The 16,290-nt window shown below is 39.7% G+C and overlaps 1 protein-coding gene across 1 annotated transcript; it reads right to left on the bottom strand.

The window, feature by feature from the left end:
* Positions 1–332: 332 nt before the first annotated feature.
* LOC103520019 (solute carrier family 12 member 9-like) lies at positions 333–3,077 on the bottom strand. Its single transcript, XM_026831295.1, has 4 exons — positions 2,754–3,077; positions 1,295–1,577; positions 951–1,149; positions 333–467 (listed from the first exon to the last, which is right to left on the bottom strand). Exons 1-4 carry the CDS (start codon positions 3,052–3,054, stop codon positions 333–335), a joined length of 918 nt encoding a protein of 305 aa, XP_026687096.1. The 5' UTR covers positions 3,055–3,077.
* Between the last annotated feature and the right edge of the window lie 13,213 nt (positions 3,078–16,290).

Below are 16,290 nucleotides of genomic sequence, written 5' to 3'. Positions count from 1 at the left end.
TTTTTGTTTAAATTTTATCTCAAAAACTTTTTATGGTCTTTTATTTCTTCTTCAAAACGGACAAGCGAAAAAAGACGTAATGCATAATCCTACATGCCGAAAACATGATACAGAGTCAACCTAACATTTAGATTTCAATCAGCTACTTGGCTCCGATTCTCAAGAGTCAAGGACAAGTATTTCACTTCTTACGCTCATACTACACATACACACACTCATACTAGGAAAGAGTCCATAAACAAGATGTAGTCATACATGATGGTCATGCTATGACAAAGGCATCCGAGCATAATTTATAAGTTACTTAGGCTCATGTGAAAAACGGGGAGTTTTTATTTCTTCATGTCGTTGACAAAGACGATGAGGGGGCAGGAAGACCGCGGGTTCGAGACCATGAGCAACATTTGAGGGCGCCAGAATTTGACGTGATCCTTGCGCGAGTCCAACATGAGAAGGTACTTTCTCACCTGGAGAAATTATTATTAATCGAGTGGGTATCGGGCAAGGCTTGCACGCCGGAGGTCCCGGGTATGATTCCCAGTGGAATTGGTCGATAATATCTCTTAGTCTTCTTTATTCTTTTCCTTTACCTTTTCCCGTGTACAGACAGACGGAGTCGGCGTTTTTCGTCAGCCTCTCAATCAGCCCTAACTAGGGTGATTGCTTTGAGCTAGTCTTGGCTAGAAATTTTACGAGTGGATGCCCTTCGCACTCAACCTTTGCTTTTTCTTTAGTAAGGGAAATTCAGGCTGGTATACTCCCTGTTTAAAGTCCCCCAGCCAGACTAAACTGGTCTACTACCTGTTTAACGCTCCCCAGCCAGACAGGATAATCTAAGTAGCGCTGTCGAATTTTGACTTGGCGGGGCGGAAAACAGCCGCTCCTTAAAAGTGAAATTCGACTTCTGTGACAGAATTGATTCTTTAATCCCGAAATTCCCGATGTTTTACCTGATGGAATATGAGTGCTTGGGAGATGGAACCCCACTCCGCAGATCTAGCAGGACTAAACACATGCAGTAGAAGAATGAGAAGTACACAGAGCACTATACTGCATAGGGAATAGATGGGATTTATCACAAACATCATAATGAGGGTACCGACCAGACCTATGAGAGCAGTGTGCCACGAGAAATACTTGAACGAGGGCCTGAGAACATATGTAGAACACAATAGTGGTGGTGTAGTGGTCAAGACGCTCGCCTAGTAAACAAGAGGGCGTAGGTTCAAATAAGTTTAACTAAGAGGTTGATTTTTGGTTACCAATATCACTTTAAACACTCTGACCTCCTTACCTATAAACATTAGACTTGATAGCTTGCTTGTCCAGGGCCGAGAAGTGTCTACACAGACACAGGTTTCGCTTCATACGCAGTACATCGCTCATCATATGCACATACTCCTGGGGGCTCACACTTTTCTCCCCTCCGCCTCTGAGGGAGAATACCTCCCCCTCTGTCCCCTCACCCTGGAAGCGAGCGGTGGCGTAGGGCGAGGAGGGAGAGAGGAAGAAGTCCTGAGGGATGTCACCGTCGTAGAACCCGAAAACGATTGTGTTGGGCTTCATAGCACCCATACCTGAAAGAAATAAGTTAAGTCGTTTTTCAACATTTAATCAATGACAGGTCAGCCTAGTTAGCTTGGTTTGGTAGTGCGTCTGCCTTGTAAGCGCTAGGCCGCGGGTTCGATTCCCGCCCGGGGCGGATTTTATCCTGACCGGATAATGTTTGTTCTCGGAACGGCTGGCTTTCTCCTATCCTGTCTTTCTTCTCTCTTCGTTTTCGGGACGATAAGACCTTGGCAGTTACAGTTCCCTCTATCAAACCTTTTAAAAAAAAAACCTCTCAGGTGTATAGGTTCAATCTCAGGTACCTACATACCGCGGACAGAATTTGGATGACCATTTTTAGCCCGTCCTTCCTTTATTATTACGATAGTAATAAAAAAAGGTAGAGTGGACGGGCTATTGTATTCGCTTCGGTGTCTGTCAGTCTGTCTGTCCGGTCGACCTATATATCAAAGTAAAGGTCTTTTTACCAGGAACACGAAAATGGTGGTGCAAATTTTGTCCAGAAAACCATAAAGCCAAAAAACCAAAAAAAAAAAAACTGGTTTTTGAGGGATTTTTACATTTTCTCACACAAATGAGCTCTGATCTCGAAATTTGTCGCGACGACCTATAAACTCAAAGCGAGAAAGTTTTAGATAAAACTTCAGTCGTTATTTTTAGACCGGTTTTAGCGTCACCTGTGTTAAGCTACGCCGAGCAAGGCCAATAAATGGATGCGTGACTTGAACATTATATTGGGGATAAAGGGAGAACGGGCTCTAGTCTTGATTTTAAATCATTACACGAAAGTAAAATCGAAAAATCAAATCAAGAACAAATTAGGTAGGTGCATAGGTACTGATTTTCTCTAATCACGATCGAATAAACTACGGGCTAAAAAATTCCCGGAGGGACAGGCCCAGCTTGTTTGGGCTGGGACGGTAATCAGATGATTTTGGTTTCTCGGACGGAACTGGTGTTTCTCCTTACCTGATATCCGCACCAAGTGATGAAGGCCAGACCGCACCGTCTCTGCCACGGTTAACTCGACAAACGCCTAGGTACATAGGTACTGATTTTCTCTAATCACGATCGAATAAACTACGGGCTAAAAAAATTCCCGGAGGGACGGGCCCAGCTTGTTTGGGCTGGGACGGTAATCAGATGATTTTGGTTTCTCGGACGGAACTGGTGTTTCTCCTTACCTGATATCCGCACCAAATGATGAAGGCCAGACCGCACCGTCTCCGCCACGGTTAACTCCACAAACGCCTTCACTTTCAGATGATCTACCAGGGATAACCAATGTGTGTATTCGTCCTGAGTAGGATCTGCGAGTAGCTCGCTGAAATCCTTGCCTGCCTTCACGTGTCCTATCACATACAGGCCGGATTTCTTCATGTCGTTGACAAAGACGATGAGGGGGCAGGAAGACCGCGGGTTCGAGACCATTAGCAACATTTGAGGGCGCCAGAATTTGACGTGATCCTTGCGCGAGTCCAACATGAGAAGGTACTTTCTCACCTGGGGAGATGAGTAGAATTAAATTATTATTAATCGAGTGGGTATCGGGCAAGGCTTGCACGCCGGAGGTCCCGGGTTTGATTCCCGGTGGACTTGGTCGATAATATCTCTTAGTCTTCTTCTTCTTCTTCTTTTTTTTTTTTTTTCTTAGCGAGTTTGGCCAACTGGGGACCACGTAAAACAACTATTGTCTAATGTCTAATATTTCTTCTATTTCGTTCTTCCTCTTTTCAGCTTCTGCCAGTATTTACCTTTTCCCGTGTACAGACAGACGGAGTCGGCGTTTTTCGTCAGCCTCTCAATCTGCCCTAACTAGGCTGATTGCTTTTAGCTAGACTTGGCTACAAATTTTACGAGTGGATGCCCTTCGTACTCAACCTTGGTTATTTAGGTATTTAGCAAGAGAAATTTAGGCTGGTCTACTCCCTGTTTAAAGTCCCCCAGCCAGACTAAGCTGGTCTACTACCTGTTTAACGCTCCCCAGCCAGACAGGATAATCTAAGTAGCGCTGTCGAATTTTGACTTGGCGGGGCGGAAAGCAGCCGCTCCTTAATAGTGAAATTCGACTTCTGTGACAGAATTGATTCTTTATTCCCGAAATTCCTTCTCACCTGAAGGACCAAAGTTTTCCACCAGTCCCTCCACACATCCGACAATGTAGAGACCGCTGCTCACAATGTTGGCTAGGAAAAACAGCGTTCCTATCGAACCCCCGAACTCCGGCCCCAGAGTCCTGCTGATCATGACTGAATTCCATCGGAGTCAAGGATAAATTTCAAGTCAAAAGTGTTGGTTCTTTTACGAAGCAGACTTACATAAACTATTTTTTTAAGAGGTTTGATAGAGGGAACTGTAACTGCTAAGGTCTTATCGTCCCGAAAGCGAAGAAAGAAGGATCCGGTTCTTTTACGAAGCAACATAAACTATTTTTTTTTTTAAGAGGTTTGATAGAGGGAACTGTAACTGCTAAGGTCTTATCGTCCCGAAAGCGAAGAGAGAAGGATCCTTATCCGTTATTCCGTTCAGGATAAAATCCGCCTCGGGCGGGAATCGAACCCTCGGCCTAGCGTTTATAAGGCAGATGCTCTACCCACGGAGCTAATTATTCTGTCAAAATAAAACAATTAGGTCAGATGTAAAGGATACAGTAAGCACCGCCTCCTTCCACGGCTCCGTTGGTACATATGGCACAAATAGAAGCTACAGTGAATACTAGAATGCCGTAGGCTATGATAAACTGAACCAGAGTCACCAGAAGTCCTGCATTACCCACAATGAATCCTGAAATCGAGAATCAAATCATGAAGGCAGGCCTGAGAAAGAAAGAAAAAAAAAAACACCGGAAAAAAAATCACCTACCTACTTTTTTGTCATAGAAAATTCCGTTTTAAAAAATAAAATTTTGCCAATATCGTACATAAAAAAGAGTTTTAGCATTGACATGAAAAAATTGAAGGTTAAAGTAATAAAAACTGAAAAAAACCTGAGGGTACTTATGAGTAAAGCGAGGAAAACAAAAGCAAAAAAGATACAATATTTCATAGGGTTTTATGTTTTTCGAAAAAATTGGGACCGTTGTATAAAATTTTGCATCTAACTGGAACCTTTGCCTTTAAACACCCGATAACCTCATTGTAGTTCCATAATGCCAATAATAAAGGATCTTTGAATACAGGGTGTTCAACTATCCAGCTATAATGTATGCTCTTTCACAAACCTATCGAGATTTCAAAAGAGGTTAATGGATGTCAATTTTTTTAGCTTTGATGAGGATGATGGATGCCAAATATGCCATTTTTTTCGAAACAATGGGATTGGAATTTTAAATCGACCAAATGAAAGTTGAGTATGACCTTTACGCTGCAGTTGAACAGACAACTCGTAGTGAACGGATCTTCCACGGAGGGATTGAAGAAGTTGATTGGCCATACGTCAATGTACCTGAAATGTAAAAAAAAATAGATTTTTTTAAAAACAGTCAAAACTTTTTTTTCCCATAAAGCGCTTTAACACTACGGGCAGTAGGTCGTTCGCGCTGAATCAAAACTTTGAAGGATCAATTTGGGCTGTTTAATAGCTGATTATCTTCCATGTACGGGGAGTCTTTTTTAATTCAAGTGCATCAACACGAGACATGTGGTAGATAATCTGCGATTAAATAATCGCTAAAAATAAAATGAATAAACACAACCAAAGACAAATATCACAACTAACCTGAACTCTCCCGCATCATGGCGTTAATAGCGGTGAGATACTCGTCAGAAATACTCGGACTCCACTGGGTTCGAACCCGCGCATTCCACTCGTAGGGCCAAGCGCATAAATCTTGGAGTAAAAATGGATTTCTATACTTAACTCGCTTCTCCCTGTCTATCTTAGACTAAACTCAATAAGTTTAACTAAGACATTCCACTCTGGAAGGACTTGTATGACCGCCGCTATACGGAGAGTGGTGAGCAAATGTTCCAGACGGAGCTGACTATGCTTCGTATCGTCACAGAGGAGAACTCGAACCTAGAAATAAGGAATGTAAGTTTTTCTTTCATTACAAAATTTTACACTAGGCTTACACGCCGTTCCCATTTAGGAACTGGGTCAACACGAGACGGGCCCCCTCTCATCAGACGGGCGATAAGAGACACAATACTTCCCATTTAGGAACTGGGTCAACACGAGAACACCAGAAAGTAACCCGTTGGAATATTTGAAATAGAAAAACGAGTACAAATTTTTGTCCATGGTGGGAATCGAACCCGGGAACTTCCGCATGACAAGGAAGCGCGTTACCAACAGACGCCAGGTCCAAGCCGAGACAGGCAAGATTCATGGCCAAGTAGGAGAGGAGGAACAGGACCGAATTAATCTGAGCGATCATATTAAGAGATCCAATGAGCAGAATAACCTGCACCAGACCCCAAGATATCAATACAGCAGCCAGGGGATTCGCTCGCCATGTACCCATTGAGATTACTTTCAATAAACGACCTGGGGAGAAGAAGGTGTGCATCAAATGATAATTAGAACTTAATGACTCAGAATGCACTCGGGTGAAGAAAGAAAAATGTTTTATAGCGAATAGCTTTCTTGGGACTCTGGAACCATCTGTAAAGACCTAATGCCGGTCAGTCACGCTCAGACGGTGTGTATCGGAAAAAGCTTCAGACCTAGTTATCTCAGACGGTCTGGCCGACCTAGATCGGAAGTCTGACGCGCACGTTGGGACGAGGTCCTTCGGACGGTCTGAGCACTTTCAATAAACGACCTGGGGAGAAGAAGGTGTGCATCAAATGATAATTAGAACTTAATGACTCAAAATACACTCGGGTGAAGAAAGGAAAATGTTTTATAGCGAATAGCTTTCTTGGGAATCTGGAACCATCTGTAAAGACCTAATGCCGGTCAGTCACACTCAGACGGTGTGTATCGGAAAAAGATTCAGACCTAGGTATCTCAGACGGTCTGGCCGACCTAGATCACGTTGCGACGAGGTCCTTCAGACGGTCTGAGTATAAGTTGCCGGCATCCTTACCGAATATATTATCCTCATCCTTACCGAATATATTATCCTCATCCTTACCGAATATATTATCCTCATCCTTACCGAATATATTATCCTCATCCTTACCGAATATATTATCCTCATCCTTACCGAATATATTATCCTCATCCTTACCGAATATATTATCCTCATCCTTACCGAATATATTATCCTCATCCTTACCGAATATATTATCCTCATCCTTACCGAATATATTATCCTCATCCTTACCGAATATATTATCCTCATCCTTACCGAATATATTATCCTCATCCTTACCGAATATATTATCCTCATCCTTACCGAATATATTATCCTCATCCTTACCGAATATATTATCCTCATCCTTACCGAATATATTATCCTCATCCTTACCGAATATATTATCCTCATCCTTACCGAATATATTATCCTCATCCTTACCGAATATATTATCCTCATCCTTACCGAATATATTATCCTCATCCTTACCGAATATATTATCCTCATCCTTACCGAATATATTATCCTCATCCTTACCGAATATATTATCCTCATCCTTACCGAATATATTATCCTCATCCTTACCGAATATATTATCCTCATCCTTACCGAATATATTATCCTCATCCTTACCGAATATATTATCCTCATCCTTACCGAATATATTATCCTCATCCTTACCGAATATATTATCCTCATCCTTACCGAATATATTATCCTCATCCTTACCGAATATATTATCCTCATCCTTACCGAATATATTATCCTCATCCTTACCGAATATATTATCCTCATCCTTACCGAATATATTATCCTCATCCTTACCGAATATATTATCCTCATCCTTACCGAATATATTATCCTCATCCTTACCGAATATATTATCCTCATCCTTACCGAATATATTATCCTCATCCTTACCGAATATATTATCCTCATCCTTACCGAATATATTATCCTCATCCTTACCGAATATATTATCCTCATCCTTACCGAATATATTATCCTCATCCTTACCGAATATATTATCCTCATCCTTACCGAATATATTATCCTCATCCTTACCGAATATATTATCCTCATCCTTACCGAATATATTATCCTCATCCTTACCGAATATATTATCCTCATCCTTACCGAATATATTATCCTCATCCTTACCGAATATATTATCCTCATCCTTACCGAATATATTATCCTCATCCTTACCGAATATATTATCCTCATCCTTACCGAATATATTATCCTCATCCTTACCGAATATATTATCCTCATCCTTACCGAATATATTATCCTCATCCTTACCGAATATATTATCCTCATCCTTACCGAATATATTATCCTCATACTTACCGAATATATTATCCTCATACTTACCGAATATATTATCCTCATACTTACCGAATATATTATCCTCATCCTTACCGAATATATTATCCTCATCCTTACCGAATATATTATCCTCATCCTCACCTCGGCTGGAATTGAACCCTATTACCAGGCATATTCTCCTGTTTACCAGGCGAGTGTTTTGACCACTACACCACCGAGGCAGGTACTGCTTGAATAGGACCCCAAAGGCTAATGTTTTCCCCAATACACTATTAAACGACAGATAGCTAAAAAACTGTGTTCCAGTTACGGACTTACATTCATAGCGTCCTGCACAAAGAAGCTGAACACGGAAGACGAAGTACACAGGAGTACGGTGGCCAGAATAACCACACTGGTTTTAGCAAACATAGTGGCTCCCTTTATCCCTATATATCTATCGTTATTCTCCACATCCATTCAATCATCTGTTCTTCTCCTCGATCTTTTCCCAATTGAAGTGTGTCAAACATCAGATAACTTTGTTAAAACCGTGCTCCAGTTACGGACTTACATTCATAGCGTCCTGCACAAAGAAGCTGAACACGGAAGACGAAGTACACAGGAGTACGGTGGCCAGAATAACCACACTGGTCCGATTACATTACTTTCCTTCCTATAGGATAAGGAAAGTAAAAAACCCGTATCTTTTTGATTTTTGCAAAGAACTTTTTGGCAATATTGAAATTCGCGAACAAGTTCGCGAAAACTGCGAAGTTGGTACCAACTTTGGAATTTCAAATGAGAACCCCAATTCTTTATTGCATATTATTGTTCTACGTAAAATTTCATGTACAATCGACTATTCATTAATTTTTTTGCGATTCGCGGTTTCGCGAATTCCGCGAAATATCGCGAAAACATCAAAACTAACTGAAATGTACCTGTGTGACATATCATTTCACAATGTTTTTCTTTCATAAATCATGTGGTAACGTCAGATTTAGGATTGAGACCATTTTTCAGATTTAGGATGAAGACCATTTTTCGCGAATTTTGCGAACATTTGCAAAGTTCGCGAATCGACAAAGTGTTTGAAATGTACCGGGTGACACATCATTTCACAATGTTTTTCCATCATAAATCACGATGTAACATCAGATTTCGGATTGAGATCATTTTTCGCGAATTCACGAAATTTCAATCACTTTGGCAATTCGCGAACTTAGCAATTGTTAATATTTTTTTTCTTGTTATTATTGATGTTACTTACCTTTAATTTCCTTTCCATACAGTCCACTTTTACCTATTCCTAGTATTCATTTTGTTGTGATGGTTTGCTTTACTCTACCTATCCAGTTTGATGCTAAGGTTTTGTATATTGATGAGTACTGTGATCTTACAACACATGTGATTATTGTTGTTTTGAATCAATAAGCTTTATTGGCTACCTAACCCCCTTTCTAGAATTTGTTTCAAAATATTCATTTTGGTGGGGGGAAATGTTGGGTTCACGATTTTTGGTACCCCCTGTCCCTCCTAATTCCTAAATTCCTATAATACGTCTCGATCGAAACATCAAGTCAGTCTTAAACCAAGTGTCCATGAGTTCAGAAGTACATCACAAGCTGTTACCAAAACGACCACTCCAGCCTCGGTACCGAGTGATAAGTATTTCAACTATTCAACGTAAACTACGGTAAGAGACGACCCTCGACCCTTCTCCCTTTTCTAGGCCTACACTATGAGTTTGACCAAACGCTGGCACTGTGCGGCTGCACATCGGCCGAAGATATAACGCGCTACATGATCGTCCATGATGAGAGCTATTATGAGGAGCTGCTGAAGAGAGCAACTTGGAAGGCGGGGCATAAGGATGTGGTGGTCCTACGATTTTAGGATGGTTTTTAAAACCAGTAATTTCTTGAAAATAAACTTTCAGTTCTTCGCAAATAATATCACGATGTTTTCTTCAACATCCTCAACACAAAATTCTACATTGGTGACCCCGACGTGGAGGAGCAAGTCCAACACTTGTAATAATAACACTTGTAATTTTGTTTACAATACCAACTATTTCCGTGTACCTCCTCCTTGTATTAATGTACCTCCCCCTTGTATTAATGTCAGAGTTGTTAAAAAAGTAATTCCCATTACAAATTACAATTACAATTACATGTAATTGTAATTGAGATCGCAATTACAATTACATTCAAATGTAAGCGCTGGCATACCTTGTTTTCCTATGATAGGTTTCATTGTTAAATCTTACCCTGTAAGTTTTGTCTTCACTCTTGTCATATTGTTGTGTTTGGTCAAAAAATGGAGGACCTTGCATTCATCTATCATTTAATTTTCGATTCTCTGTCAGAATAGTGCTGTAGCGGTCGGTAGATGGGACCGGCGGGGCTCTTGAATCCAATGACGTAAGCTCTTCTTCACGTCCGTTGGCCCTGTTGAATCTCAGCTGTTTGTAAAAGTTTCTGCATCTCTTCCGTAGCTTGCAGCTGCATAGCCGCCGGTTGCGGCGGCGGTAGGTCCGGCTGGAGCGATGTTTCACACCAGTGTGGAGGTCAATATAAGAATGATGTGAGTTTATTGAGCATACACTAAAAGTGTCAAGACTATCGGAATCGCGCGTTTGTATGGTGTAAGTGCTGGAGTTGTGAAGACTAGAGCTGCCCATGGTGAAGATTTTAGCGGATAAAGCTATAGGTACGGGAATTTAGGTACGGAAATTTTTTTTTAGAAACTACCTATTTGATAATTTTTTCTATGCATTAATAAAAGTAATTTTTAAGAAATATTTGATTGACCTCTCTATTTGACTTGAATCCCATCAAAAACATAAATGTAAAAAATAAGGCCAAGTTCCTTTCCAAAAATTTCGGCCCTCAATCGTTCTGAGATCTTTATTTTGGTCCAAGTAGTAGGTCATATGTAGTATGACTTGCGACCTAGTGAACTCACATACCTCCGTGGTTTAGTGGTCAGCCATCCCAACTCTCGCTTGGCAAACCATAGGTACTGTTTCCCCACAAATATTTGTCCAAATAGCACTTTTTACTTTCCTTATCCTATAGGAAGGACAGTAATGTAATCGGGTCAAATTTCCGATGGTCAGTTTTTAGTGCCAAAATACGTTTTGAGGTCCCTAGAGCCTAAATCCAAAGTTTCAGCCATTGGTCTGTCTGTCTGTAAACAAAATATCTCGAGAACGGTAAGAGCTAGAGTGTAGCTGTCAAATGTGACAAGGATGCGACACGAAACTTTTGGTTAAGACCGGTGCAACGGTTGGCGCCATTTTACCGCTTTTTGGCGGTTTTCGGTGTAATGCAACAAAATTAAATAAATCAATGCAACAAAATTAAATTGAGAAATTCATAGAATTGAATAAATAACAGGAGGTAAATAACTTTCTGCTCCATTCTGTTTTTTTCGTTGGCAAGAAGTGTCAACTATAAAGTATAGTAATCAAAGCAGGTGATCAGGTGTCTACTTTTTCGACCAAGCTTCATATATATTGACTTGACAGGGTAGAGTTCTATCATGCTCCTCAACATTCTTCCTCTTCCTCTTCTTCCTCTTCTCAAACACCTTCCTCTTTTTTTTTAAGACCTTTAAAACTTAACCTCATTATTGTAACTATGTGGCACATTGTTTGTTTTAGGGTTGAATGGTAGAGATTGCCTTAGGCAATAATTTCGCCCCTTGCTTGTAATTTGTGTATTTTGTGTACATGTAATTATAAACAATAAAGAGTAAATAATAATAATAATAATGTTATCGAGTCAGTGTGGACGGTTCATTAGACAGGACATCGATCGACTATGTGTGGACACACCTTAAGAATGATATGACCCCTCTATACCACTAATATTCCCTTTACATCGTCCGAGAAATTTACTTACGTGGGCCACAAATGCATGCTCAAATAGACATACAGCAGGTTATGATTTGGTGATGCACATTTTTCATCTGAAACAATGAATGAAAACTTGGATCACAACTAAATTTTACAACTAATATTCCCTTTACATCGTCCGAGAAATTTACTTACGTGGGCCACAAATGCATGCTCAAATAGACATACAGCAGGTTATGATTTGATGATGCACATTTTTCATCTGAAACAATGAATGAAAACTTGGATCACAACTAAATTTTACATTTTTTCTGATGGACTTTTAGTTCCGGTCATAAATGGCGACGAGAACACATTTTTCATCAGATTTTTTGGTTAACTTATAGCATCTCTTACACAATACATAACATCTTTACTGACTTTAGACTAGCTCCTTATTTGCCCTCACGAACCTGACTATCTACACCCCGCAAATCAGCAGCAAGGTTGGTACTTGGACAGGTCTCCTCTCCGTTTTTCTGATGGACTTTTAGTTCCGGTCATAAATGGCGACGAGAACACATTTTTCATCAGATTTTGTTTTTCTGATGGACTTTTAGTTCCGGTCATAAATGGCGACGAGAACACATTTTTCATCAGATTTTGTGGTTAACTTATAGCATCTCTTGCACAATACATAACATCTTTACTGACTTTAGACTAGCTCCTTATTTGCCCTCACGAACCTGACTATCTACAACCCGCAAGTCAGCAGCAAGGTTGGTACTTGGACAGGTATGCAAATGGTCTCCTCTCCAGATACCAACCACGTAAGGCGTTGCTTAACTTCAGTCATCCACCGAGAACTGGAGAATTCAACATAGTATCACCCACCTCTGTGGCTGAGTGGTCAAGAGCACTGACTCAACCTGGAGTTGCCGGGTTTGAATCCCGGCCAGAGCGGAAATTTTCCGTTCCTAGATAGGCATGGATGTAAAAGAATGTGCCTTGAAAGTAATGCGGCTCAGAAATATAGAGTAGAACAAATTAAATCCAATGGGTAAGCTTAAAAATGATGGATAATCTTCATATCACAGATAAATTAATTTAAATAACTTTTTAATCCAAATTTTGAATAGCCCACCTACTACAAAATTTCAAAAGCAAAAAATTTTGAAAGTTGTAGGTTGTAGGAGAACTTGGCTATAAACTCCGTTATCAAAAAATGTTTTTAGGACGAACAGTAAAATCCTTGCCGATCCCGTTTTATTTTGTACTTGCCGTCCTATCGAACATTTTGAAGCGCGAAATTTCAATTTTTTTCAAATAGGTACGAAAAAAAAAAAAAGAAATCTGCCTGCTTTGGCATTTGGCAAATGGGCATTTGTATTTTGTAGGCTGTAGACTAGTGTAGGCGCTGTAGTGTGTTTTGCCTGTCCATTCACCTGTTCTGCCTGTGTTTCTTATATTTTAAGTTAATGCTTATATTTTTGAAATTTTTAATTTATTTTTTAATCACAGAACTCTCTGTCAGTTTGGCCCACCCCAAGAAATTGACTTTGAAGAAAAGATCCATGTCATATCAAAAATTAAAAGTAAGAATCACTTCAAGTTCTTTTTTGGGACCTGTTGAACCAAACAGATTGAACAGCCATGATCTTCTAGTGACAGAAAAATTGAACTCTGCCTCGTACCTAAGCAGTAGGTTGTGAGTTTGTTTGCAAACTTAATCCCACAAACAGATTTGATGAGGTTTGTTATCTGAACTGGATGTTAAGACAGGGCTTTATTTAGGGGGGCCTGCCCCCCCCTTGAATTTCATTTTTCTCCTTTATATAGGCCACCCCCAGTACATCACTGATTGGACTCTTGGGTTCCCCCCCCTTGGCAAAATCCTGGATACAACCCTGTGATAAGACAACATCTATTGTTACAGCTCCCAGCTATCAGACCTCTCGGAAGGAAAAAAGACGTCTCTGCACATTCATCAAAACTGTACGTGTGTATCTCATGACGTCACTACTGATTAGATCTTGGCAGATGGATTGGATGAGTGACTAATTAATGTGGTAACACAAAAGATCGCAAAGATCACTGAGAGTGCCATGTCTAGTGTCTAGTCCTATAGGATAAAAATATAAATACCTATAAAAAAAAAAAAATCACCATCACCTTCATTGTATGTAGGTATCTACTATAGGCTACTAGGTACACTTGGATATTTTTGAGTAGATAAGTAGGTAGATGAGTAAATTTTTGAATTTTCGTTTTCCTTTGAAACACTTAAACTAGACGACAAATTTGAAAAAATGTCAGAAAAGTCAAGACGTCTCTGCACATTCATCAAAACTGTACGTGTGTATCTCATGACGTCACTACTGATTAGATCTTGGCAGATGGATTGGATGAGTAGGTACCTAACTAATTAATGTGGAAACACAAAAGATCGAAAAGATCACTGAGAGTGCCATGTCTAGTCCTATAGGATAAAAATAGAAATATATAAAGAAATCACCATCACCTTCATTGTATGTAGGTACTATAGGCTACTAGGTACACTTAGATATTTTTGAGTAGATAAGTAGGTAGATGAGTAAATTTTTGAATTTTCGTTTTCCTTTGAAACACTTAAGTACTAGACGACAAATTTGAAAAAATGTCAGAAAAGTCATCACAAGAGCATCAAACCGAAGCGAAACAGAAGAAAGTAAAAATGAACATGAACATCCTACACCTCTGTTTCTGTTCGCCTTTATCTATCTATTGTGGAATTCAAAGTTCAAAGATATCGATTAAACGTGATGAGAATAAAAAAATGTATGATTAGGAAAAAGCTGATGCATCCTAACAAAGGCAGCGAATTACGTTTTCACACCTCTCACCGTCAACTTTCCTAATCATATTAGAAAGTAATAAAACGACAATTGTACGGAAAACATCTGGAACATGTTAAGAAGAAAATACAAAACGAACAGAATAGTGGTGGTTTAACAGGCATGGGAAAGAAGACGTCTCTGCACATTCATCAAAACTGTACGTGTGTATCTCATGACGTCACTACTGATTAGATCTTGGCAGATGGATTGGATGAGTAACTAATTAATGTGGAAACAGAAAAGATCGCAAAGATCACTGAGAGTGCCATGTCTAGTGTCTAGTCCTATAGGATAAAAACATAAATACCTATCTAGGCGCACGGTAGTGCGCCAGGTCAAGTTCCAGCCTAAGCACACAGTGTGTAATATTACACGAAACAATTCGATCCACTTTTGACCCCCCTGTATCTTTGTTCCAGTTAAAAAAAATCACCATCACCTTCATTGTATGTAGGTATCTACTATAGGCTACTAGGTAAACTTGGATATTTTTGAGTAGATAAGTAGGTAGATGAGTAAATTTTTGAATTTTCGTTTTCCTTTGAAACACTTAAACTAGACGACAAATTTGAAAAAATGTCAGAAAAGTCATCACAACTTCACAAGAGCATCAAACCGAAGGGAAATAGAAAAATGAACATGAAAATCCTACACCTCTGTTTCTGTTCGCCTTTATCTATCTATTGTGGAATTCAAAGTTCAAAGATATCGATTAAACGTGATGAGAATAAAAAAATGTATGATTAGGAAAAAGCTGATGCATCCTAACAAAGGCAGCGAATTACGTTTTCACACCTCTCACCGTCAACTTTCCTAATCATATTAGAAAGTAATAAAACTTGAGCATAGTTTGTTGATACACACGCCACGTAAGTATACGGGGAGTAGAAAAATATGGGTGTATGAAAATAATAACAGCTAGGCCTGCCACACATTTTTTTTTATTATTATTATTATTATTTTTAAGAAGTTTGATAGAGGGAACTGTGACTACTAGGGTCTTATCGTCCCGAAATCGAAGAGAGAAGGAAGACAGGATAGGAGAAAGCCAGCCGTTCCGAGAACGAACCTTATCCCTTCAGGATAAAAAAAGGCTTGCTTCCTGCCATACATTGGAAGCGTAGTCGCTCAACTTTTTAGTAGCACGGAGTGGCGCAATGCCGCCTGAAAATTCAAACCAAACCTACAAAACTAATATTATTTAGCGCTGCTTATTTATACCTACTGCTCACATAGGACTGAAAAGTCCCTTTACTCCAACAGTAGGCTACTACTATTATTATCAAATTCCCAAATTATATTGAGGATAAAATTCTATACCTCGACTGGGATTGAAACCATGCCCTCCTGTTTACCAGGCGAGCATCTTGACCACTACAATCCTACATCCTTGGCATGTGTATGAACGTGAAAATGATACCTACAGTTGCCAATGATACCTACGACTCTCGTGTGAGATGTCTCTATCAATTTATAGATTTAAACTGTTTGAATTTTACTGCTAAAAGTCCAACGACTACGGTTCCAATGTGCAGCAGGTCTAAGACTGGGTCTACCACTTTATGTTACAAGTAGATTTGTGTAACTTACAAGCAATTGTTACCTCTGAGAATTTTAGGAGGCTGTCCAAATAGTCTCTGAAGTATGCTGTGAAATAATAATGCATT

Source organism: Diaphorina citri, unplaced genomic scaffold (assembly GCF_000475195.1).
Source record: "Diaphorina citri unplaced genomic scaffold, Diaci psyllid genome assembly version 1.1 scaffold3126, whole genome shotgun sequence".
NCBI classification, from domain to species: Eukaryota; Metazoa; Arthropoda; class Insecta; order Hemiptera; family Psyllidae; genus Diaphorina; species Diaphorina citri.
The sequence above is the reverse complement of the archived record's forward strand: the minus strand, read 5'-3'. Positions and strand labels throughout refer to the sequence as shown.